Below are 27,629 nucleotides of genomic sequence, written 5' to 3'. Positions count from 1 at the left end.
AATCAGGTAATATAAGATCCATGCTTATCTTTATGATTATCTTTATAATCATCTATAGCATAACAGGGAAGGTATTGTAGCCTCATTTGACAGGGAAACTTAAGATTGAGAAATGTTATGCAAGTAACAACAGCCTTAGCAGGTTACATTTATTTAATACTCACAAAGTCAGGCACTGTTCTAGGCACTCTGAACATGAAGTAATTTAATCTTCTCAACAATCCTATGACATATAAGTGCTGTTCTTATCTCCATCATACAGATGGGCAGACTTACCTGAACAGAGTGTTTAGGTGTCTTGGCAAACAGAGAAGTTAGATGATTTGTCCAAGGGCACACAGCTTAGAAGGGGGCCGAGCTAGGATTTGGAAGTCAGGCAGCCTGGGTCCAGAGTCCAGGCACGTAACCTTCTTTAATTTGCCTTGTTACACAGTGTAGTTTTGTATTGCCTATAGAATAAAATTAATCTCTTTAGCCAGCTAACGCCTCCTTGGTCTTGGCTGTTGTCTCTTTTTTCCAGTATTACCTCACGCTCATTCCCTTCTGATATCCTTCACAGTGGTTTGTGAATGGGACCCCTGTTCTCATTCCCAGCAGTAAAGCTATGGCAACAGTGTAACTCCCAGGGAAAAAGGGAGCTTGTTTGTTTGTTTGTTTGTTATTTAATTTAGAGCTTAGTCAGAAGGAGTGTTTCTTGTCATTTCTCTGTATGGGTTGGTAGGTTTCTTAAGTTTTTTATTTTAACTTTTTTAGTTCTCTTTAGTTCTTCTTAAGAACAGGGGTTTTAGTTTTATTTCACCATTCCTTCAGACACCTGCCAGGATGTTAATCCCATGTCCTGAATTTATAGTTTTTACAGTTTGTTTGTTCTAATCAAGATTCAGACATGGGCCACACATGGCATTTGACTGATCTGCCTTTTAAATCCTGTTAATCTATAGGTTCTGCTGCCTCTCATTTTATTTCTGTGCAGTTTATTCCATGAGGGAATTGGGTCATCTTTCCTGCAGTTTGGATTTTACTGATTGCATCCCCCTAGTGTTCTTCAGTCCTCAGTGTTTTCTGACAAGTGATAGATCTGGAGGCTTGATCAAGTTTAGGGTTTTTTAAATTTTTATTTTTTGTTTTTGGCCTGAGTACTTCCTAAGGGATGCTGGGTGCCTCTCTCAGGTTATTGGGTACTTGGTACTGAGTACTACATCAGGGGCCCATAATTCTTGGTTCTTTCCTGTGATGTTATGTTTGATGAGCGGGTTTGGATGTTGCCTTTCTATTCCAGCAACTTCTGTGTAATGGTTTATTTAAGTTGGCTAAATTTTTAAAAAAAATTTTATTTATTTACTTGACAGAGAAAGAGAGAGAGAGAGAGAGACAGATCACAAGTAGGCAGAGAGTCAGGCAGAGAGAGAAGGGGAAGCAGGCTCTGCGCTGAGCAGAGAGCCTTATGTGGGGCTCGATCCCAGGACCCTGAGATCATGACCTGGGCCAAAGGCAGAGGCCTAACCCACCGAGCCACCCAGGTGCCCTAAGTTGGCTAAATTTTAGTATTAGCAGTCATTCTCATGTATTGTGATTTTCATTCTTTAAACACACACACATGTGGATACATACCCATATTACAATGAGTGTGTCTCACAATTATTACAAAAAAACAATGGGTATTAAAATCAGTTAGATATCAGTGGCTATAGAGTTTGTTTGGAATGATGAAATGAGGAGTGCTGGTGGTTGTCCAACATTGTGCATACACTAAATGCCACTGAATTGTATACTTGAAAATGGTTAAAATGTTAAGTTTTTTGGGTATTTTGCCATGATAAAAAAACATCAATTGCAAATAGACTGTAACACATTGAATAAAAAAGAGCCACACTATCATTCCATGAGAGAGTAGTATTCATGCCCCCAAAAGTCAAAGTGAGACAGAGTAGAGTGAGAGGTATAGCTTTTTTTTTTTTTTTTTTAAATACCGAGGAATGCCAACCAATAAAGGTGGAAGGCTCGATAGAATTAGGAAAAGGAAAAAATACCACTTAATAACCCTTAGGTAATAACTGATTTGGGCAAGGTTCTTCCAGTGGATGCTAAAACTTGTCAGTAAAAGACTGTTGGAATTCCCATTGTCTCAGAGTATCTCCTTATAAATTACTGTACAATGAAGAGCTCTGCTTCGACCTCTGATCCAATTTAACATTATCAGGAAATGGAACAAGCTAGCATTGACAGTCCCCTGAGGTGATGCAGTGGGAAGTACACAACATCCATGACATTGGGAGAATGCTTGTTAAAAATGTTGGATCTAAGTCTAATCACAGAGAAACAATCAGACAAATCCAGAAAGTAGGACTTTCTGTAAGACCTCTGGTCTGACTTCAAAAATGTCAATGCTGTGAATGAAAAGGCTAGATTAAAGACGTCCAAGGAGATGTGACAACCAAATGCAGTACTTGAACCTGGGTCCAAAATAAATAAATGAAACAGTAAAATAAATAAGTAAAAGAATGCCCAACTGGTGTAACTTGAATGAGTGTATATTAAATGATTCTGTATTAATTTGCTAGGGCTGCCATAACAAAGTACCAGAGACAGAGTGGCTTAAACAACAGGAGTTTATTTACTTACAAATCTAGAGGCAGAAGTTCAGGATCAAGGTGTTGGCAGGGTTGGCAAGGTGAGACAAGATTTAGAATTTGCTCGTTAGTCCTTGGATGGCCTTTTTCTCCCTGTGTCTTCACATAGTCTTCCCGTAGCATCTGTGTCCCGATTTGATTTCTTGTGAGCATTCACACTCTTCTCCTACTGTAGGTTGATGTTGACTCTGAGTTTGAGGATCCCAGTTCTTTCCAGTGTCTCCCATCACAGTACCAGAAGGAAAAGCTCAGTCCCTGCTTCTCTCTTTTGGTGGTTCTTGGAGATTTGTTAGCCCTATTTTGGTGTCCACCAGCAGTTGGAGAAGACCCTGGTCTTCTCATATTTTGGTGTCCACCGGCAGTTTGAGAAGACCCTTTGTCCAGTTTTCTGTTGGATTATTTGTCTTTTCACATTGATTTGTTCTAAAAGCACTTTTAAGAACCTTGGCCCTTTGCCCTGTCTGTTGCACATTTTTTTTTTTTTGGTAGTTGTTTGATATTTAACTGGTCAATACTCACCTTTGATTTAAAAAAGATTTTTAAATTAAAAAATTACATATTAATCTTTTCATTTATGGATTCCTTTATGGATTCTGAGCTGTTTGTGATGTTTAAACATGGCTTCCCCATTTAATAATATATAGGAAGCCACTTGTGTTTTTCTAGTACTCTTTATAAGTCTCTCTTTCTCTCTTTTTGAAATTATTAATTATCTGAAGTTATTTTAATACAAGATGAAAGGTAGGAAACCAGTTTAATTTTTGTTGTTGTTGTTCAACCCCAGGAAGTCATGAACCTTCACTATAGTGCCACATCACCAGCCAGCATGACCTGCTGCCAGCTCAGTCCAGACCCTCTGCTGGCTTAGATTCTTAAGAGAAAATACGATTAGTTCAGAAAGCCAAGACAGCCTCCCCTTGGGGCTCAGTTGTCCTCCCGTGACTCCGTCAGCTCAGCTGCTGTGAATAGGAATATGGAAAGGGTATGAGGAACTGGGAAGCGAGGCACTGCTAGATTCTGCCCCAGCTTACACTGCTTTCGTTCAGTCCTTTCCCTCCCTTCCCCGCCTCCTAACAAATGAGAACACAGGCGGTCATATTGCTGGTTAGTGATAGAGTGAAAATTTAAATGTCCAAATGCAAGACCCATAAAACAAGGGCAAGTAGCATTCCATGAGGGGAATTTGGTTGGACAATCAGGAAAATCTTCCAAGAGGAATTGGCATTTGACCTAGGTCTTCAAAGAACTGTAGCATTTTTAAACTTCTCATTATGGAAATAATGTAGAAAAAAAAAAGGGAAAAAAAAAGAAAAGTATAATGAACCTCCATGATCCTATCTAGCCAATTTCAGCAATCATCAGTTTGTGGCCAATAATTGTTTCATTTATACTGCACTGGCTCTTCTCCTTCCATCCCCCTGATGTTTTCAATACAAATCCCCATCATCGTATCATTGTATATGTAAATACCAGTGTGTATCTCTAAAAGAGATTTTTTTTTAAATGCACAACCAAAATATTATACCTAAAAAAAAAAAATCAGTGATTCTTCAATATGATCAGATATCTATTCTGTACACACTTTACACATTTCCCCATTTCTTAAAAATTTTTAAATAGTTTTTTAAATTGTCATCTACATAAGACCCAGACATTGCAGTTAGTTGGTGTGTCTTAATTTTCTTTTAATCTCTAGGTTCTCTTGCTCTTTCAGTCTTATATTCTCTAAAAGCCAGTATAATATAATGGTTGAAATCTTGGACTCTGTTAGTCCAAGCCCAGAGCAAGTTACTCTATGTATACCTCAGTTTCCTGACTTATAAAAAGAGGCATGGTTGCATTTGTTTCCTGGGTCAGTGTGCTCATGTTTGCAAGGCTTGGAGCCAGGCCTGTAACATCGGTAGCTTTATGGAAGTGTTAGCTGTGGGTTTGGAATCAGAGAAGCTGCTCAGAGTAACGTGGGAAGTCTGTGGACCACGGAAGAGAGCAGAGGAGAGCTCATGTGAGTGAAATTGTGTGCATTCTTTAGAAGGAGGGTCCTGGCTGTGCAGAGGGTTCCTGTTCTTTTTCTTTAGGCTTCCTCCTGCCTCCTTGACTATTCTTCAGTTCAATGATGTTGATGCATAGTGGAATTTTGAACAGGTAAGGTATGATTTAGTGGAAGCAACTTTTCTATTGTCATTTGATTTGCTGCTTTCTTTCCTCTGCATTTATGAAGTTAACTGTTCTCTCTCAGAAGCCATTTTAACTTTCTGTGGCATTATTTGGGCTCCAGCAACTTGTGATCTCTTAAGTAGAACCTTTCAGCACTTTATAAATATGTCATATACTTTTTATAGTCCTTTGTTCCCCATCAGGAACATACATCCCAGTCTTCAGAACAGCACAATCAGTTTTTATTCATTTAAGGAGCAGTAGTAATTTGACACTTGCTAATATGTAACAAATTATATTGGGAGCTGTAATTACAATTGCAGCTGGTTCCTAATTATACTGTAACCTTGATGCTTTAAAAAAAAATTAAGACCGAGTTCAACCTGTAATACAGGAGAATAATATTCTGCATTAGGCAGGTCTGCTTTCTGCTGACTGTGGGCACTTACATATTGTAATGCCAAATTAAAAATTCTTTATTAGTTTCAGCCCTGGTGTTGCCCAGTGATACCCTTCTGTAAGGATAGCTTGAAGTCCCCATCCCTGCTTGCCAAATTCTTGGCACGTCCTCCAGGTGTTATAATTAGTGTCAGAACAACCTGGGCTCTTGGGTCATTTTTGGCTCTGTAATTTACCTACTCACTTGTGATGACTAAGAGTCTTACAGCCTCAGTTTCCTCATCTGAAAAATGGTGGTAGTAATGACTCTTTACCTTAAATAGTTTTAGAAATGTTCTAATGAGGTCAGATATAAAGCCTTTAAGCACCATGCCTAGCATAGATTAAAGGACCCAGTGAAGTTACCTGGTCACTGTTAATTGCTGTCACCAATAATGAACAGTCCAGCTCCAGAGACTTTACCTCTGCAACCCCCAACACCAGCAGAATTACAGTGTTAGTTCTGCCACCACGCTTATTTGCAGAAGCACGTATCTCCACTCATGGATCAGGCCGGCATTCCCCTTGTGAGGCAGGGTCTCTGGTTTATTTAGCATTGTGTCCTCAGTGCCTGGCGCTGGGCCTGGTACAGGGAAGTCTTCCCAGAGGCGATGGCATTGTGTGAATGGGCAGCACCATCTGAGACAATGGTTCTCAACTCAGGGTGGAGTAAATCTGCTCCAGGGCGTATTTGGTAATGTCTGGATACATTTTTGGTGGTCACATCTGGGTGGAGGGGTGGCCAGGGATGTTGCTAAACATCCTGCAGTGCACCAGACAGCCCCCTGTAACAAAGAATGATGGGACATCCAAAATGTCAGTGGGGCCAAGATTGAGAAAGCCTGCTCTGAGGTAACCTGACTGCCTGGGTTATGGTCCTGTGGAACAGACACGGGGTTTGGGGTAGATCAACCTGTTGGGCCTGCAGTTTTCTCATCTGTAAAGGAAGAGAGTCCAACCTGCTTCAAGGGTTCTTTGAAAATAAAGGGGGATTATACAGGTGTGTCCCTAGTTACGCTACCTAATTAAGTTAATCTTTTTTATTTTTTTTAAGGATTTTATTTATTTGACAGAAATGGGGAGAGCACAAGCAGGGGGAGAGGCAGAGGAAGAAGCAGACTCCCCGCTGAGCAGGGAGCCTGATGTAAGGCTTGATCCTAGGACCCTGGGATCATGACCTGAGCCAAAGGCAGATGCTTAACCAACTGAGCCTCCCAGGCACCCCTAATTAAGTTAATCCTGATTGTTCTGGCTACTCATGATTTTTTTTCCCCCAGTAGACTTAATTTTTTTTTTTTTAAAGATTTTATTTATTTATTTGACAGAGAGAGAGAGATCACAAGTAGGCAGAGAGGCAGGCAAAGAGAGAGGCTCCCTGCTGAGCAGAGAGTCTGATGCTGGGCTCAATCTCAAGACCCTGAGATCATGACCTGAGCCGAAGGCAGAGGCTTAACCCACTGATCCACCCAGGCGCCCCTAGACTTAATATTTTTGAATAGTTTTAGGTTCACAGCAAAATTGAAAGGAAGGTTCAGAAATTTCTTATATACCACTTGTCCCTAAGAATGCACAATCTCCCCATTATTTTCCTTCAGAATGGTACATGCATTACAGTTGATGAACCTACATTGACATATCATTATCACCAAAGTCCCTGGTTTGCATTCGGATTCACTTCTGGTGGTGTACATTCTGTGGGTTTGGACAAATTGTATAATAATATGTATGCACCATAATAGTATCATAAATGGTATTTTCACTGCTCTAAAAATCCTCTATATTCTGCCTATTCTCCTTCCCTACTCCCTCACCTCTAGCAACCACTGATCTCCTTACTATCACCATACTTTTGCCTTTTTTTACCAATGTCATGTAGTTATAATCATACAGTATGTAGTCTTTTCAGATTAGCTTCTTTCACTCAGTAATCTGCATTTAAGTTTCCTTCATGTCTTTTCATCGCTTCATAGCTCTTTTTTTTTTAAGTGCTGAATAATACTCCAATATCTGGATGTCCATGGTTTATTTAACCATTCACTGAAATACACTTTGGTTGCTTCCAGTTTTCAATAATTAGGAATACAGCCGCTGTAAACATTCATGAGTAAGTTTTTGTGTGGATATAAGTTTTCAACTTGTGAGTCATATGGTAAGACTATGGTAATTTTGTAAGAAACTGCCATTCTGTCTTCGAAAATGACCGTAGCATTTTGCGTTCGCATCAGTAATCCGTGAGAGTTCCTGTTGCTGCTCATCCTCACCAGCATTGGTGGTGTCAGGATTCTGCATTTGGGCCATCTAGATAGGCGTGCATTGGTATCTTGTTTTAATTTGTATTTCCCTGATGGCAGATGATGTGGAGCAACTTCTCATGTTTACTTCCTATCCATACGTCCTCCTTGGAGATTTTTGTGAAGATCTTTTGCCCATTTTTGTATTGGGTTTTTTTTTTTTCTTACTGTAGAGTTTTAAGAGTTCTTTATGTATTTTGGATAGTAATTCTTAATTGGCTCCTCTTTTGCAAATACTTGATCCCAGTGTTTTGCTTCTCTCCTCATTTTCTTGACATTGTCTTTTGCAGAGCAGAAATTTCTATTTTAATGAAGTCCAGCTTCTTAGTTCTTTCTTTCGTGGGACATGCCTTGGGTGCTACATCTAAAAAGTCCGTGCCTAACCCAAGGCCATCTGAGTTTGCTTCTTTATGATCTTCTAGGAGTTTACATTTAGGTCGCTGATCCATTTTGAGTTAATTTTTGTGAAGGGTTTGAGGTCTGTGTGTAGAGTCTTTTTTTTTTTTTTTTGCCTGTTGTTATCTAATTGTTCCAGCACCATGGTTGAAGAGGCTGTCTTTGCCCTCTTCTGAAAGATCAGTTGGCTCTATTTATGTAGGTCTATTTCTAGGTTTTCTATTCTGTTCCACGGGAGATTGTTAATATCCTCTTGGAGGATTGACCCTTCTGTCATTCTCTAATGTCCCTCTTTATCCCTGGTAATTTTCCTTGCTTCAAAATGGGCTCTGACTGAGATTAATATAGCTACTTCTGCTGTCTTTTGATTAGTGTGTAGGTGACAGTATCTTTCTTTGTTCATTTACTTTTTTGTTTTTTAAAGATTTGTTTATTTTAGAGAGGGCATGGGTGAGTAGGAGGGAGGGCGGAAGGAGAGGATCTCAAGTAGACTCTCCGCTGAGTGAGGAGCTCACTGTGGGTCTCAACACAGGATTCAGTCTGTCGACCCTGAGATCATGATCTAAGCTGAAATCAAGAGTCAGGCAGTTAACTGAGCCACCCAGGTGCCTGCCCCTCTGTTCATTTACTTTTAATCTGTAAGTATTTTTATATTTACAGGGGTTTTGTTTTTGTTTTTTTTTTTTTTGTAGATAGCATATAGTTGGTTCTTATTTTTTGATGCATCTGACAAGCTCTGTCTTTTAATTAATTGGTACATTTAGATCATTAATATTTCAGGTGATTTTGATTATCTTGCTTGTTTTTTTCTATCTTCATGGATTTGTGGTTTCATGTCTGACATTGGAGGGAAGTTCTTAGTCATTATTATTTCAAGTAATTCCTACTGTTCCTTTTTTTCTTCTCCTTCTGGTATTTCTTTTACATCTGTGTTACACTTTTTGTAGCTGTACTACAGTTCTTGGATATTCTGTTTCCCTATTCTACCCTCCCCCACCCCCCATCTTTTTTCTCTCTGCTTTTCAGTTTTAGAGATTTCTGTTGAGATATCCTCAAACTCAGAGATTCTCCTCTTAGTATGTCCAGTATACTAATAAGCCCATGAAAAGCATTCTTCAGGGGCGCCTGGGTGGCTCAGTGGGTTAAAGCCTCTGCCTTTGGCTCAGGTCATGATCCCAGGGTCCTGGGATCGAGCCCCGCATCGGGCTCTCTGCTCGGCAGGGAGCCTGCTTCCTCCTCTCTCTCTGCCTGCCTCTCTGACTACTTGTGATCTCGGTCTGTCAAATAGATGAATAAAAATCTTTTTTAAAAAAAAAAAAAAAGAAAAGCATTCTTCATTATCCTTAAAGTGTTTTTGATCTCTGCTATTTCTTTTGGTTCTTCCTTAGAATTTCCATTTTTCTCCTTACATTGCTGATTTGTCCTTGTATGCTGTCTACTTTATCCATTAGAGCCCTTAGCATATTAATCGTAGTCGTTTTAAATTCCTGTTTGATCATTTCAACATTCTTGCCCTGTTTGAGGCTGGTTTTGATGCTCACTCTCTTTCTTCAAATTGTGCGTGTGTTTGTTTTACCATTTGCTATGCTTTGTAATTTTTTCTTGGCAGCCAGACACGATGTACTGGGTGGATAAAAGGAACTGCAGCGAATTTTCCTTTGGTAGTGTGGTGGCGGGGTGCAGAGGGAGAGGAAGTGTTCTGCAGGCCTGTGATTAGGTCTGTACCCATTGGAGAGTCTCTGGCTCCAGGCAGTGTACTTCACAAGGATGTCTCAGTTTTTCCCCCTTCCCTGAGGTGGGAGAGAATGGCTAGCGGTGGTTGGGATAGGGTATTTATCATCCCAGCAGGAAGGTAGGCTCTGATAATACCCCAGCAGGTTAGACTGTTAATAAGTAATTTCTCTTGAGGACAGATCTTGTTAAAAAGAACAGAATACTCGGATGGCATTTCGGAATGGTTCCTTTTCCTGTCCTTGTGTGAGATGTGCAAATGATTTTTCTCGCACTTTCACTATGAGAACCAGGTGGAGTTCCCAGAGGTAAAGCTCACAAAAATGTGGAGACCCTCCTATGGTTGGGACTTTCTAGAGTTTTTAAATCTCTGTCTGGTCCACACTGAGCCTCCAGCAGTTTGTCTTTCATAGGCCAGGTTTTCCTATGGCAACACTGGTTCCCACAGAGGTCCTAGTTGGTCCTTAAAATAACGTTCTGAAATAGATATGTAGGTTTTGTTACTTTGCCCATTTTATAGATGAGGAAACTAACTTGGAGATACTACCTGATTATCCGGGGTCACTGGGTTATTAATACACCAGGACCCAAATCTTTACTCTGAACCTGGGGATGTTTGCTTTTGTCAGGGTGGGCAAACACCTTCTGTCTCCATGAGGAGTTGAAAATATAAACAGAAAAATGTCTATTTTAGAAAAGACTCATACTGTCTCTTGTCAAGTTTTTACTCTTGGGAACATTTACTGGAATGTTAGCTTTAGCTTAATAACAATAATAATAAAATCTAAAATTAGTGTGTTTAAAGTTATTTTAGCATCACAGAACCCACAGCTAAAACACCACCATTCATTTCTTAACTGTTATATTCTTAATACAGAATTGTAATGGTGGTGGCTTTATCCTTGTTTAAAGTTTGTCTACAACCGTGCAGAGTTAAATCCAGCACACTTCACAAGCTACTGAATCCTTCTGATAAACATCTCCAGCACCCCTGACATGACCCGTTTGTGTAATTACCTGGCGGGTTAACGTTTGTGGTATCTGGTGCCTTATAAGTCAACTGTTGAGTGATGTGAACTTTTGAGGGTTGATTACACAGAAAGGCTGTGGTTTGAAGCATGCTTAACAACACATCTTGTCTCTATACTAATGTATGTTTCAGTAGCTTTTTCATAATCACTGCTTTTCATTTGTTAGAACTAAGGGAAACTGTAGGATGAGGAATGAGTGACTTAGTGAATTCGGTAAAAAATGATTTTTCTTCAGTTTGATGAGACACCTCATTCTTTCTTCTTGAGTTAATGCTAGCTGTGGTTTTGGGGAATTCCAAACTTTCTTTCGAAGTTACTGATTGTATCAGTCAAGGTTCACTTGCAGAGAACAGAATCCACTCTAGCTGGTTTAAGCAGAGGGAGATTTATTACAGGGTATTAAATGGCTTACGGAATTTGTTGGGAAGGTGAAGAAACAGACTTCAGGTGAGCTTCCAGGAGTGCCTTCTAGGCCCTCACGGCAGAGCAGGCCACCAAGGGAGCAGCAACCTCTTGTATAGTCATGAAACGGCTTGCCAGAAGAGGAGTGTTCAGATCTGTACTGCCACTGACATGGGCAGGAGGTTGGCACGGGAAAATCCAGTACTTCTAGCAATGATGCTTGCTGGCAGAAGCGGCAGAAGCAGCAGAAGCATGGCCCCCACCTTCCCAGTTTTTGCTTTACAAAATGTTGCCTTCCACATCTCACCTAGCTTCATCGGATGGACAGCACCTAGGCCACGTAGCTGCAAGGGAGTCTGGGAAATGTAGTTTCAGCCTTCAATCTCTCCAGTATGGGAAGTAGATGGGAAGGAGAGTTGGGCACAGCTTCTAAATTGTTGGGCCACACCCAGTAGAGCTTTCCTCTGGGATTCAGGTCTGCCTACTACACTTACTTACTCAGATTCAGAAGACAGGCAGAGAGATTTCTCCCTCCACCTCCATTTTCTGCTTGTCACTGCATGTGTGCCTGTACATACAGCAGAGGCTAGCTCACTTTGATGAGCTGTCTCTTCTGGTTTTTATTTCATATCTAAGGTAAGTAATTACTTCATGACAGTAGAATTTTCAGTGTAAGCCTGCGCTTGTCTTAGCTTTCAGACCTTTTAGGTTTCTGATGGGGATGGAGGGTGGTTGGGCACAGGGCTGAGTGAAAGCGGTGTTGTGCAGTTGGTGGAGTAGCAAAGCTGAGATTGGGATTTTAGGGCCTAACTCAGTGGGTCTCAGCTGAGCCCCACAGTATAATCTCGTGATGAAGCTTTAAAGGTACCCATTTCGGAGATTCTGCTTGGATTAGCCTTCTCAGTCCAATCTGATAGGCCTGGACCTGATGAAACCCAGAAGTCCTTTGGAAGACTTGAATAGACAGCTGGGGCTGAGAATAGCAGTCCTAACCAGACCGAATTGGACATTAGCTAAAGCTGTGGTTCTTAAATTTTAATAGCATCAGAATCACCTGGAGGACTTGTTCAGCGGTCCATTGCTGGCCCCACCCCCAGAGTTTCTGATTTGTAGATCTGGGGTACATTCTGATAATTTGCATTTCTAAAAGTTCCCATTGGAGGCTGATGGTCCAGTGCCCACACTTCGGGCACCCCTAGCCTAGAAGCAACTACTATGTATTTTCACTGTACAGATTTGATTTCTACTCATCTGAAAAACTTTCTTCCTGCATCAACATTTTTGGAGCATCTGCTTAGTTTCTTTTCTTTGCAGGAGTTGGGAGTAAGATGTATTTGAGGAGATCATGCATATATAAATAGATAGATAGATATCTTACAGCTTTTCACTGGAAGAAGAGAGCTTTTCTTCTCTTTACATTTTCTTCTTCAAATTAGTATCCCTTATTCTGTGTAGGTGTTCTTGTGTTCTTCCCCACTTCTCTGTTGGACTCACAGTTCTGTACTACTGTGATTTGTTAATGAGCCTACAACTGTGCTTGATTCCAGTGTTAGAAAGCCAGTTTAAAAAATATTCCTCCACGCAGAAAAATCTTTCCTGGTGTTCTCCTTCTTTTGGCTGTTCTAACTCATACTAAAGTAAGAATGAATTTATTTGTCCTGAAAGTATTTTTCTGGTTCTCCTTGTCATGCTTCCCGGCACCACCTTTTAAAAACACAGTCATTGAAGTTATGTTCTTGTTGGCTGTTTTTTAAATATGTACGATGTACCTAGTTAGTGCATCTGTTTTGCAAATGCTATTGTTAACCTGTTCAAGCTATTATATCTGATGTTTGTCTTGTCAAAAATTTTACATACTCAGTGGTCCTGAAATTTTGTCCTGTGAAATATAGACTCACTGAATTGACCTGAAATTTCCATATTAAAGTTCAATAAAGGTAAACTTCTCCCTGTTTGTGGGGAAAAAATATATATATAATGCATAGTTTTTCAATTTTAACCCTCCCTCTTTTCACTGAGTCTTGACTGTGTGTGAAAGTTAGCTGCTATAGTATGAGTCTCTGTTACAGTGATTTAAGGAGCAAATGGTAATATTTCATAGTCATCTGCCAAGAACTTTTCCTTCATGGTGATTTTCCTAACTATGCTGGAAAACTAGTACCTTTATTTAAAACTGTTGATATACAAATTTTGTTTATTAGTGGAATCTGTTCTTACAAATGCAAATTTAGAAGCATGATGATAAAATCAGGCAATTAATTTGTAAGAACAGTAGCTGTAAATATTTACATGCTGTTAGTATAAGGAAAAAAAAAACAACTTACAACAATGAGATTCAGCCTTCTGGAAACAATCCGAAGTTTGATGAATCTTCTAAAGGCTTGTTAAAGTGTTGCAGAGTGTGCATGCTGAGCAGCTGTTTTGAGTTGACTTAAAACGGGAGGCTGCATTTCTGTAGTTCCCTTTTTCCAGCTCCCAAAACTTCCTGGGTATTGATTTTTGCCACCAGGCAGAATCCATCTCAGTACACCTTCAGAACACTGGTACTTCTAGCTCTAACTTAATGTTGTCTCAAAAGAAGCTGTGCTTAGTATTCTTCCTTCACTGCACATGATACCCAACAAGAAGATAGGAATGGGAAGTAGAAATGGGAATTCTGGAGTCAAGATGGCGGAGAAGTAGCAGGCTGAGACGACATCGGGTAGCAGGAGATCAGCTAGATAGCTTATCTAACCATTGTGAACACCTATAAATCCAACGGGAAATCGAAGAGAAGAAGAGCAACAATCCCAGAAACAGAAAATCGATCACTTTCTGAAAGGTAGGACCTGCGGAGAAGTGAATCCAAAGCGACGGGAAGATAGACCCCGGGGGGAGGGGCCGGCACCAGGCAAGCGGCGGAGCGACGGAGCAAAAAACCGGGACTTTTAAAAGTCGGCTCCACTGGGAGACATCGCTCCAGAGGCTAAACTGGGGGGAAACCCAGGCGGGGTCAGCATAACCCCAGGACCCGCGGGGTCACAGAAGGACTGGGGGTGTCTGAGTGCCGCAGAGCTCGCAGGTATTAGAGCGGGGAAGCCGGCTATAGCGACAAAGCCGAGGAGTGAGCTCTAAGCCCGGGGTTACCTTGTGCCGGTCGCAGGCTGGGTGGGCTCGGAGCGCGGCCGCAGGCCGCGGAGACAAAAGCGACCCGGCGCTTTTCTCCAGCTCCAACAATTGACTGCTTTCCTCGAGGCGCGACCGCAAGCCAGGGAGGCGGGGCTATTGGGCGCTTTGCTCTGAGAGCGCACTGAGGAGCGGAACCCCAAGCTCTCGGCTCCTCCGGGCCGAGAGATTGGGAGGCCGCCATCTTCATTCCCGTCCTCCGGAACTCTACGGAAAGCGCTCAGGGAACAAAAGCTCCCGAAAGCGAACCCGAGCGGATTACTTAGCCCGGCCCCTGGCAAGGGCGGTGCAATTCCGCCTGCGGCAAAGACACTTGAGAATCACTACAACAGGCCCCTCCCCAAGAAGATCAACAAGAAACCATCCAAAACCAACTTCAGTCACCAAGAACAGCGGAATTCCACAGCAGGAGAAAGCAAATCCTACCTGGACAAAATGACAAGGCGGAAAAACTCACCTCAAAAAAAAGAACAAGAGGCCGTACCGAAGGCTGGAGACCTAATCAATACAGACATAGGTAGCATGACAGATCTAGAGTTCAGAATGACAATTCTCAAGGTTCTAGCCGGGCTCGAAAAAGGCATAGAAGATATTAGAGAAACCCTCTCCGGAGAGATAAAAGCCCTTTCTGGAGAAATAAAAGAACTAAAATCTAACCAAGTTGAAATCAAAAAAGCTATTCATGAGGTGCAATCAAAAATGGAAGCTCTCACTGCCAGGATAAATGAGGCAGAAGAAAGAATTAGTGACATAGAAGACCAAATGACAGAGAATAAAGAAGCTGAGCAAAAGAGAGACAAACAACTACTGGAACACGAGGAGAGGATCCGAGAGATAAGTGACACCATAAGACGACACAACATTAGAATAATTGGGATTCCAGAAGAAGAAGAAAGAGAGAGGGGAGCAGAAGGTATATTGGAGACAATTATTGGAGAGAATTTCCCTAATATGGCAAAGGGAACAAACATCAAAATCCAGGAGATGCTAAGAACGCCCCTCAAAATCAATAAAAATAGGTCCACACCTCGTCACCTGATAGTAAAATTTACAAGTCTTAGCGACAAAGAGAAAATCCTGAAAGCAGCCCGGGAAAAGAAGTCTGTAACATACAAGGGTAAAAACATTAGATTGGCAGCGGACCTATCCACAGAGACCTGGCAGGCCAGAAAGAACTGGCATGATATATTCAGAGCACTAAACGAGAAAAACATGCAGCCAAGAATACTATATCCGGCTAGGCTATCATTGAAAATAGAAGGAGAGATAAAGAGCTTCCAGGACAAACAAAAGCTGAAAGAATTTGCAAACACCAAACCAGCTCTACAGGAAATATTGAAAGGGGTCCTCTAAGCAAAGAGAGACCCTAAAAGTAGTAGATCAGAAAGAAACAGAAACAATATACAGTAACAATCATCTTACAGGCAATACAATGGCACTCAATTCATATCTCTCAATAGTTACCCTGAATGTTAATGGGCTAAATGCCCCAATCAAAAGACACAGGGTATCAGAATGGATAAAAAAACAAAACCCATCCATATGCTGCCTACAAGAAACTCATTTTAGACCCGAAGACACCTCCAGATTTAAAGTGAGGGGGTGGAAAACAATGTACCATGCTAATGGACATCAGAAGAAAGCTGGGGTGGCAATCCTTATATCAGATCAATTAGATTTTAAGCCAAAGACTATAATAAGAGATGAGGAAGGACACTATATCATACTCAAAGGGTCTGTCCAACAAGAAGATCTAACAATCTTAAATATCTATGCCCCTAACATGGGAGCAGCCAACTATATAAACCAATTAATAACAAAATCAAAGAAATACATCGACAGTAATACAATAATAGCAGGGGACTTTAACACTCCCCTCACTGAAATGGACAGATCATCTAAGCAAAAGATCAACAAGGAAATAAAGGCCTTAAATGACACACTGGACCAAATGGACATCACAGATATATTCAGAACATTCCATCCCAAAGCAACAGAATATACATTCTTCTCTAGTGCACATGGAACATTCTCCAGAATAGACCACATCCTGGGTCATAAATCAGGTCTCAATCAGTACCAAAAGATCGAGATCATTCCCTGCATATTTTCAGACCACAATGCTCTGAAGCTCGAACTCAATCACAAGAGGAAATTTGGAAAGAACGCAAATACATGGAGACTAAACAGCATCCTTCTAAAAAATGAATGGGTCAACCAGGAAATTAAAGAAGAGTTGAAAAAATTCATGGAAACAAATGATAATGAAAACACAACAGTTCAAAATCTGTGGGACACAACAAAGGCAGTCCTGAGAGGGAAATATATAGCAGTGCAAGCCTTTCTCAAGAAACAAGAAAGGTCTCAAATACACAACCTAACCCTACACCTAAAGGAGCTGGAGAGAGAACAACAAAGAAAGCCCAAACCCAGCAGGAGAAGAGAAATCATAAAGATCAGAGCAGAAATCAATGAAATAGAAACTAAAAAAACAATAGAACAAATCAACAAAACTAGGAGCTGGTTCTTTGAAAGAATTAATAAGATTGATAAGCCCCTGGCCAGACTTATCAAAAAGAAAAGAGAAAGGACGCAAATAAATAAAATCATGAATGAAAGAGGAGAGATCACAACCAACACCAAAGAAATACAAACAATTATAAGAACATACTACGAGCAACTCTATGGCAACAAATTTGACAACCTGGAAGAAATGGATACATTTCTAGAGATGTATAAACTACCACAACTGAACCAGGAAGAAATAGATAACCTGAACAGACCCATAACCAGTAAGGAGATTGAAACAGTCATCAAAAATCTCCAAACAAACAAAAGTCCAGGACCAGACGGCTTCCCAGGGGAATTCTACCAAACATTTAAAGAAGAATTAATTCCTATTCTCCTGAAACTGTTCCAAAAAATAGAAATGGAAGGAAAACTTCCAAACTCATTCTATGAGGCCAGCATCACCTTGATCCCAAAACCAGACAAGGATCCCACCAAAAAAGAGAATTACAGACCAATATCCTTGATGAACACAGATGCGAAAATTCTCACCAAAATACTGGCCAATAGGATCCAACAGTACATTAAAAGGATTATTCACCACGACCAAGTGGGATTTATTCCAGGGCTGCAAGGTTGGTTCAACATCCGCAAATCCATCAATGTGATACAATACATTAATAAAAGAAAGAGTAAGAACCATATGATACTCTCAATAGATGCTGAAAAAGCGTTTGACAAAGTGCAGCATCCCTTCCTGATTAAAACTCTTCAAAGTGTAGGGATAGAAGGCACATACCTCAACATTATCAAAGCCATCTATGAAAAACCCACCGCAAATATCATTCTCAATGGAGAAAAACTGAAAGCTTTTCCGCTAAGGTCAGGAACACGGCAGGGATGTCCGTTATCACCACTGCTGTTCAATATAGTACTAGAAGTCCTAGCCTCAGCAATCAGACAACAAAAAGAAATTAAAGGCATCCAAATCGGCAAAGAAGAAGTCAAACTATCACTCTTTGCAGATGATATGATACTATATGTGGAAAACCCAAAAGGCTCCACTCCAAAACTGCTAGAACTTATACAGGAATTCAGTAAAGTGTCAGGATATAAAGTCAATGCACAGAAATCAGTCGCATTTCTTTACACTAACAACAAGACAGAAGAAAGAGAAATTGAGGAGTCAGTCCCATTTACCATCGTACCCAAAACCATAAGATACCTAGGAATAAATCTAACCAAAGAGGCAAAGAATCTATACTCAGAAAACTATAAAGTACTCATGAAAGAAATTGAGGAAGACACAAAGAAATGGAAAAATATTCCATGCTCATGGATTGGAAGAACAAATATTGTGAAAATGTCTATTTTACCTAAAGCAATCTACACATTTAATGCAATCCCTATCAAAATCCCATCTATTTTTTTTAAAGAAATAGAACAAATAATCCTAAAATTTATATGGAACCAGAAAAGACCTCGAATAGCCAAAGGAATATTGAAAAAGAAAGCCAAAGTCGGTGGTATCACAATTCCAGACTTCAAGCTCTATTACAAAGCTGTCATCATCAAGACAGTATGGTACTGGCACAAAAACAGACATATAGACCAATGGAACAGAATAGAGAGCCCAGAAATAGACCCTCAACTCTATGGTCAACTAATCTTCGACAAAGCAGGAAAGAATATCCAATGGAAAAAAGACAGCCTCTTCAACAAATGGTGCTGGGAAAATTGGACAGCCACATGCAGAAAAATGAAATTGGACTATTTCCTTACACCACACACGAAAATAGACTCAAAGTGGATGAAGGACCTCAATGTGCGAAAGGAATCTATCAAAATCCTTGAGGAGAATGCAGGCAGCAACCTCTTTGACCTCCACCGCAGCAACTTCTTCCTAGGAACATCGCCAAAGGCGACAGAAGCAAGGGCAAAAATGAACTATTGGGATTTCATCAAGATCAAAAGCTTTTGCACAGCAAAGGAAACAGTTAACAAAACCAAAAGACAACTGACAGAATGGGAGAAGATATTTGCAAACGACATATCAGATAAAGGGCTCGTATCCAGAATCTATAAAGAGCTTATCAAACTCAATACCCAAAGAACAAATAATCCAGTCAAGAAATGGGCAGAGGACATGAACAGACATTTCTGCAAGGAAGACATCCAGATGGCCAACAGACACATGAAAAAATGCTCCACATCACTCGGCATCAGGGAAATACAAATCAAAACCACAATGAGATACCACCTCACACCAGTCAGAATGGCTAAAATTAACAAGTCAAGAAATGACAGATGCTGGCGAGGATGCGGAGAGAGGGGAACCCTCCTACACTGTTGGTGGGAATGCAAGCTGGTGCAACCACTCTGGAAAACAGTGTGGAGGTTCCTCAAAAAACTGAAAATAGAGCTACCCTACGACCCAGCAATTGCACTCCTGGGTATATATCCTAAAGATACAAACGTGGTGCTCCGAAGGGGCACGTGCACCCGAATGTTTATAGCAGCAATGTCCACAATAGCCAAACTGTGGAAAGCGCCTAGATGTCCATCAACAGATGAATGGATAAAGAAGATGTGGTATATATACACAATGGAATACTATGCAGCCATCAAAAGACATGAAATCTTGCCATTTGCGACGACGTGGATGGAACTAGAGGGTATCATGCTTAGCGAAATAAGTCAATCGGAGAAATATAACTATCATATGATCTCTTTGATATGAGGAAGTGGAGATGCAAGGTGGGGGGGTTTGGGGGGAGGTAGGAAAAGAAAAAATGAAAAGATGGGATTGGGAGGGAGACAAACCATAAAAGACTCAATCTCAAGAAACAGACTGAGGGTTGCGGGGGGGAAGGGGGATGGGAGAGGGTGGTGGGGAAATGGACATTGGGGAGGGTATGTGCTATGATGAGTGCTGTGAAATGTGTAAACCAGACGATTCACAGACCTGTACCCCTGGGGATAAAAATACATTATATGTTTATTAAAATAAAAAAAAAAAATTTTTCAAAAAAAAAAAAAAAAAAAAAAAGAAATGGGAATTCTGGCTAGCCACACAGCAGTGGGGAGGCCAAGAGACCGGTAAAATTTTTTTTAATTTATCCCCAGTTGAACCATAGTTATTTTGTGCTTCATTAGTGTGTTCAGGACCTAATAACACACATTTCCACAGGCCGCAGGGAAATTCCATGGTGTGTCTGGAACTTGGGATCTGTTTTCAAGAAGTAGCATTGGTTGAGGCTCAGATAGCAGAAGGGATGAGTTAGGAAAACGTCTGTGGTTGGTGGTTTGCTGAATGTTTTTGAAGATCCATGAGTTCCTTTCCCCTCCCTCCTCCTCATTTTTTCCTTCTCAATTTATATGCCAGGTTACTCATCGCTTAGACTTTTTGAAGGGTAAGCATGGTAGAATATAAACACCTTTCCACAAATAATACAAATAATGGATTTCATTTGAGTGCTTTAACTGTGTGTTCTTTTTGGTGCTAAGCACTAGATGTTATTACCTCCTGTAACTCTTTCAACCATCCAGTACTTCTGATTTTATGGGGGAGGAAAGGGAGACTGAGAGGTCAGAGGTCTAGCTCAAGGTCACACAACTATTAAGTTTAGATGTCACACCTGATCCCCAGTCACAGGTGGGCTGATAATAAAGCCATGTTTTTTTGTTGTTGTTTTGTTTTGTTTTTACGATTTTTAAACATTTACTTATTTATTTATTTAGTGAAAGTCAGGGAGGGGCAAAGGGAGAGGGAGAGAGAGAATCGCAAGCCAACTCCATGCCCAGTGCAGAGCTCGGTGTAGGGCTCGGCAGGGCTTGATCCAGGACTCTGAAATCATAACCTGAGCTGAAACCAAGAGTCTGATGACATGTAACCATCTGAGCCACCCAGGCACCCCTAGAGCCATGTTCTTAGGCACAGCACTGGATGGACACTACAGTCTGGTGATTGTAGGAGAAAACTTGATTTCTAGGCATGTATTATGTTAGTGGTTGACATAAGTTATGGTCAGTTTGAAGCTCCCTACAGTGTGGCTCAGTGGAAAGACCAATGGAGTAGGAGGTGGAAGATTTGGTATCTGATCTCAGCTCAGACGTTACTTAGATATGTAAGCACAAATGGGTACCAGATCTGACTTTTGGGGAAGTAATTGACCCTCTTTGAGTCTTGGTTTCTCCTTCTGTAAAGTGGGTGCAATATTATGCTGTCTGCAGGTCTCAGATTTTGCTGTGAAGATCCAATGAAGTAATAGTCATGCATTGAAAATATTAAATGTTCTATACACATTAGGTGACATGACTTAAATTTGTTAGGTAACTATACGGATTTTTAAAAAATTAATTTATAGAATTCAGTACTTCAGCTAATATTTATCGAATGCCTCTTGTGCCAGACATACTAGAAGTTGGTCATACATTGATGAATAACTCCTGCTTTTTAAACAAAAATTTTTTTAAAGATTTTATTTATTTATTTGACAGACAGATCACAAGTAGGCAGAGAGACAGGCAGAGAGAGAGAGGAGGAAGCAGGCTCCCCGCTGAGCAGAGAGCCTGATGTGGGGATCGATCTCAGAACCCCGGGATCATGACCTGAGCTGAAGGCAGTGGTTTAACCCACTGAGCCACCCAGGCGTCCCTAAACAAAAAAAATTTTTTTTTTTAAGATTTTATTTATTTACTTGGCAGACAGAGGTCACAAGTAGGCAGAGAGACAGGCAGAGAGAGAGGAGGAAGCAGGCTTCCTGCTGAGCAGAGAGCCGGATGTGGGGCTTGATCCCAGGACCCTGAGATCATGACCTGAGCCGAAGGCAGAGGCTTTAACCCACTGAGCCACCCAGGCGCCCCCCTAAACAAAATTTTTAATAAATTTATATACCCTTCACCCATTTCTCCCACCCCACTCCCCTGTCTCTGGCAACCACCAGTCTGTTCTCTGTATCTATTTTTTTTTTCCCTCTGTATCTATTTTTGTATAGATATATAGATTCCATATATAAGATCATACAGTACTTGTTTTTCTCTGATTTATTTCACTTAGCATATGTCCTTGAGGTCCATCCATGTTGTTGCAAATGGCAAGATTTCATTCTTTCTTATGCCTAAATAATAATCCATTATTTATTTATTTATATGTATCTATCTATTTCACAATTTCTTTGTCCATTCATCCATCAGTGGACACTTAGGTTGTTGCTTTGTCTTGGCTATTGTAAATAAAGCTTCAGTGAACATGAGGGTGCATATATATTTTTTCAAGTTAGTGTTTTCATTTTCTTGAGATAAATACCCCTAAGTAGAATAGTTCCATTTTTTAATTTTTTGAGGAACCTCTGTACTGTTTTCTATAGTGGCTGCACTAATTACCATTCTCACCAGCAGTGTACAGTTTCCTTTTCTCTACATTCTTGCCAACACTTATTATTTTCTTGTCTTTTTTTTCCTTATAATAGTCTAACAGGTGTAAGGTAACATCTCATTGTGGTTTTGATTCTCATTTTCCTGATGATGAGTGATACTGAGCGTCTTTTCATGTATCTGTTGGCCATCTGTATGTCTTCTTTGGAGAAGTTTCACTTGATCGTGGTGTATGATCCTTTTAATAACATATTGTTGAATTTGGTTTGCAAGTATTTGTTGAGGATTTTTTGCACAATATATTCATTAGGGATACTAGCCTGTAATTTTTTTTTTTTTCTTGCAGCATCCTTTTCTGGTTTTGGTATCAGGCTAATGCTGGACTCATGAGTTTGGAAGAGTTTCTTCCTCTTCTATATTTTGGAAGAGTTGGAGAAGGATTGGTATTAATTCTTCTTTGAATAGTTGGTAGAGTTTGCTAGTGGAGCTGTCTGGTCCTAGACTTGTGTTTTGGGAGGTTTTAAATTATTGATTCAATCTCCTTACTAGTAATTGGTGTCTTCAGATTTTTGTATTTCATTATGATTCAGTCTTGGTAAGTTGTGTGTTTCTAGGCATTTATTCATTTCTTCTAGGTTGTCCCATTTGTTAGTATAATTGTTATAGTGGTCTCTTATCTTTTGTATTTGGGTGGTACCAGTTGTTGATGTCTCCTCTTTCATTTGCGATTTTATTTGTGCCATCTGTCTTTTGCTTGGTGGATGTGGCTAAAGGTTTGTCAGTTTTGTTCATTTTTCGAAGAACCAGCTGTGTTAATTGATGTTTCCTATTGTCTTTTTAGTCTCTGTTTAATTGATCTCTGCTCTCATCTTTGTTGTTTTCTCCCTCTGCGGATTGTGTTCCTCTGTGCCCCTTAGATCCTGGCAGAGTCACAGAGTGAAAGCCTTGTTTCTTAGGGAGGTGCAGTCCTGCTGGGGGACACTGCTGTGCATTTGGTGGTTAGCAATGGAAGAATGCTGTGGGAATTTAGGGCAGGGAAAGTTCACGCTAAAATAGCGTTGCCCAGGGAAAGCTTGATGAAGTGCATGGAATAGTGAAGTAATTAGATTTTGAAGGATGTGGTATTCAAATGGAGCAAGAATAGTTCACTTGGTGGAAACCTAACCTTTGTTTTTAAAAGGAAACCCAGCTAAGTGCCTACAGTAACCATGTGCCTTCTAAAAAATGTCACATATGGGGGCACCTGGGGGGCTCAGAATGTTAAGCATCTGCCTTCGGCTCAGGTCATGATCTGCGGGTCCTGGGATCGAGTCCCACTTTGGGCTCCCTGCTCAGTGGGGAGACTGCTTCTTCCTCTCCCTCTTCTCCTGCTTGTGCTCTCTCTGTCTCTGTCTCAGTAAAATAAAATATTTTTTAAAAATGTCACATATGGACTGTTGTGAGATATGGAACTTGGAGGGACTTTGTCTGCTCTTAAGAGGATGGACGCGTTTTTATGCTCTCTCATCTTCTTCGGTAGTGTTTGGCCTGTCCTACCTTTCTCAGAATATAAACCCGAAAGGAAGGAATCTTCTCTGGGAATGTGTAGATTGGCACTATCATCAGTCATAGGTTGGTTAGCATTCTGTTTTTTCCTCCTTAATTGAACAGCAAAGAATACTGATTTAGAATTTTAAAAAGATTTCCAAATCTTATGGACAAAAAAATGCATTGGTGGTTACAAGTGCTCAGCTGAAATTAAAGGAGTTATCAGTCTTGCTTTGGGAAACAAGGTAAGTAGCCAACTCGTTTCAGAAAAACTACCTCTCCCATTCCAGTGATTAGTTAATAAAATTATTCCTGACAGTGGCAGGCCAAGAAGCTCGGCAGTTACACATTTAGAGACAGAGAACTCATTGTCCAAAGATCTCAGAAGAGCCTCTACAAACACACAGAAGGGATTTAGAACAATTTGCATAAATCTCCCTGTGGATAGCGACATGGCTCTGGTATTAGGGTGGTTCCAGGAACCCCTCCTTGGCTGTATCATGGGGTGACGCTGTGCTTGGTGAGAATTCAGTCTCATGACGGTTATTGCCAGCAGGATTGGGTGATGGGACACTGAATAAGCCCACTGTTTGGTTCCACATAAGGACTCTTTTGTGTTGGCCTGGGGTAGCCATATTCAAGTTTGTCTTGCTTTTTCTCCACTGATGTTTTTGGACTTTGTGGGCTGGGGAATTAAGCACAACACCTATTCTGAGCTAATCTGTCAAATTTTGTTCTCGAAAGGTAACCATAGCCCCTTGTATTTCTAGAATGTGGAGAAGAATAATCATACCTTTGGAGACTTTGACTTCTTAAATTAAAAGTTGGGGAGGGAAGGAGACCTTGCTTGGCATGCCCAGATAGCTAGGTATTCATGCGTGTTCCTGGCAGAACTGTGGGAAGTAATTCCCTTGTTTGTTAATATGATTTGCCTTGCTCACCAACTTCTTTAAGAACTGTGTTCTCTTGCATCGTTAACAAACAAGTTGTACTTTAATATTCCTCTGTGGAAAGGTATGGATCACTCTGGTGTGTAGTTTAAAAATGCCAGGTGGTCACAGATCTGTTTCCAGTTTTCTTTTTTTCTACTTTTTGGAAAAAAAATGATGTACATTAAGTACTACATATTAAGAGCTTTACTGGTTTCTTGCACAGACTGTTACCATTCTAGAAGCCACATAAGGAGTCTGATTTAAAATCCAGGGAGTAGTTTACGCAATGGGGAAATTTGGTGCTTTAAGTACAAAAATGACATCTACTAATTTCTAACCTGGAGTTTATTTTCTTTCAGTATGCTAGCTTGATTTCTCAGCTTTGTTCTAATAATATAAACATTTTTATGTTTATAGGTGGTTTTAACCAAGAGAGCAGATCCAGCTGAGCTTAGAACAATATTTTTGAAGGTCAGTATAAAGGAATCTATTTTGTTTCTTGTTTGATTTGTGTTCTTGAACTTTTAAAGATTATTTTTAAATAGGTCTTTATTTCATTGTTATATATATAAAAGTCCCAAAAGGTATCTTTACTTAAGACTTATGAAAGAGATCCATTTCAATTCTATCTGTTTTTTGAAATGTATCAGTAGCTTGCAGGTGTTTGTGAGGACAGTATGGTTTACATTTTAATTTCTTTTCTCTCACTTGGTGTCAGGTACTGGAAGGGGGTTGTTGGGGGATTTAGTCTCACAACTCATTGACCTTTCCAGGACTCACCTATGTGTTGTGATGATTGTGGTTTTTCTCCTAAGAAGTTGAAAGCTCTTTGTTAACATTTCCATATTTCCATAATCTTGATCCATCCAGAGAGGACTGTCTTTGCCTCTCATTGGTAGAAGCCCATCGTTGTTACCATTATCATCATTATCATGGTGTTATTGCAACTGTGGTTCATGGTGGAAGCCCAGTATGAGTAACAATACATACCAGTTCATGACAGATACCATATATTTCCTTAGTTTCTTATATTTACCCTACTTGGTGACATTGGGCCGTGAATGAATGATACTCTAATAGAAGTCTACCCCAGGTCCTAAACCTTGAATCACGTAATGTTATTTTACCTTGATTAAAGTACTCAAAAAAGGAAAGGCCACTTTTGTGAAGATCATTTAAAAGGTGTATATGTGGGCCTTTTCTAAACATGATGGAAAAGCAGCTGTGCTGTATTATCGAGGACCAAGGCTTCAAATGAAACACTTCACACTCTGCTGTGTACCAAATACATGGCCCTGAAAGTCACTAATTCTGTGAGCCTCACTTTCCTCATGAAAGTGTGGTACTATTAAAAAATACTGAGAAATCAGAGAATTTGAATACTGACAGAATTATCTGATATCAAGGAATTGTTATTGATTTCTTTTTTTAGTCTGGATGATGATATTGTGATAGGAGCTATAAAGAGTCTTTTTCTGTTAGAGATACACACTGAAGTGTTTACAGATAAGATTATGATGTCTGAGGTTGGCTTTTAAACACCCCAGTTTTGGTGGGGGAGGGAAAATGCCTTGTCCGTGTGGTGGTAATATTTGAAATTGGTAAAGGGAACATTGAGTTTCTTACCCTGTTCTATCTACTTTGTACATGTATGAACATCTTGTGAGTTACAAAAATTTGTAAAGATTGAGTGAAAAAACTTGGGTGAAAGTGCCCAGTGCCTGATATGCATTGATAACTGATTCAGTAAGTGTTTGAAATTAAATAATTCAACACGAGAGATAGGCTTCAAAAGGAGATGGTTAAAAATATGAGTAGGGGTGGGGGGAAGGGATAATATGTAAGGAGGTTTGGATTATGTATAAGAAAGCAGAATTCTTTATAAATTTGGTTTTAACCTGAAAGGACAACACAGTATACAGATTCAAAGGTGGAATAGGATTGTAGGTCATGCAAACCCAGAAAACAGAAATGCTTTATTTCTCACCTGGACTAGTATCTGTTACTCTGCATTTGGGGCCCACCATGATTGGAATGAGGTGTGTATGTGGGAACTGTGGACATTTTTATTGTGTATATTTAAGATCTATAGTATAAAACTTAAAATTCTAGGAGACCACTTGTAGTGGGTTGCCAGAGACCCTAGAGAAATGGGTAAAAGCTCATTAACCTCAGCTGGCAAAGTCATAATCATTCTTTGAACTCAGGACCTCGCTATTACTTCTGTTTTCTAAAACAGCAGTAGTTGTGGGCATCCTTCTGACAGGAAATGGGAACAACTTTGAATGTCTTAGTAGATGGTACATCTTGGGTACCTCTTGGTCTTTTGGCAGTAATGATCCAGTAGGAAGACTCCACCTGGGTAAAAGCTGTGCCCACCTTTTGAGGCTACATGGCAGCTGGGTTAAGTTAAGATCCTACTTTGGAGAGCCTGTCTTTTCCAGCTACTCCCATTAATAGGAGGCAAGTCTCTGCTGGAGACAAATCGGATTGGTCAGATTTCTGGAGAGCCACCTGTGAGGTTTCTGTGTCGGTGAGCCTGAAAGCTGGGGCGCAATCTTTGGCAGCACATAGGGAGATACTGTCTGCTCTTGGGGTGGCTAAGACGACGTGGCTTTTGAGTGAGAGTGTGACTTAGAGTCCAAGGGAATGATGGGGCCAGAAAGGCGGGGGTGGGGGGTGGGGACTGTCCATGAAGAAAACAGTGATCAGCAGTTTCTGGAAGGGATTGTGGCTCTGGCAGAGGTTTGGGTGATCTCATCAGGCCTGGGCAGGGTCGTACCAACACAAATCCACCTTGGCTCAGCATGTGGGGGATCTCTTGTTTACCATCTGCCACAGATGGTGTTGTGGTGGGAGGAGAATAGGGATGAGGAGAATTGGGGTGAGAGTTGGGGGCTCTGCCAGGCATGGCTCCACTGTGGCCAGGCTTTCCTGTTAAGTGGGGATCAGCAGTAAGCACTCTGCAAACTGGACTACTTTGCTGATTTTCTGTGACGTTCTCTTGACTTTTCTTCCTGATAAATATCCCAGCCTTCTGACTGTTAA

General features: G+C 40.5%; 1 protein-coding gene across 8 annotated transcripts in view; it reads left to right on the top strand.

Annotated features, from left to right (window-relative positions):
• The window catches only part of SLC25A13 (solute carrier family 25 member 13), a gene marked incomplete at its 3' end in the record, with an annotated part of 185,925 nt that overhangs the window by 7,547 nt on the left and 150,749 nt on the right, over positions 1-27,629 (top strand). For all 8 annotated transcript variants that reach the window (XM_080818406.1, XM_080818405.1, XM_080818404.1 and 5 more), the window contains exon 2: positions 24,999-25,052. In XM_080818406.1, the coding sequence (XP_080674532.1) occupies positions 24,999-25,052 (54 nt within the window). The remainder of the gene's footprint in view (positions 1-24,998; positions 25,053-27,629) is intronic.

This window comes from Martes martes (assembly GCF_963455335.1).
Source record: "Martes martes genome assembly, chromosome: 11".
NCBI classification, from domain to species: Eukaryota; Metazoa; Chordata; class Mammalia; order Carnivora; family Mustelidae; genus Martes; species Martes martes.
This window is presented reverse-complemented; position numbering and strand designations above follow the sequence as displayed.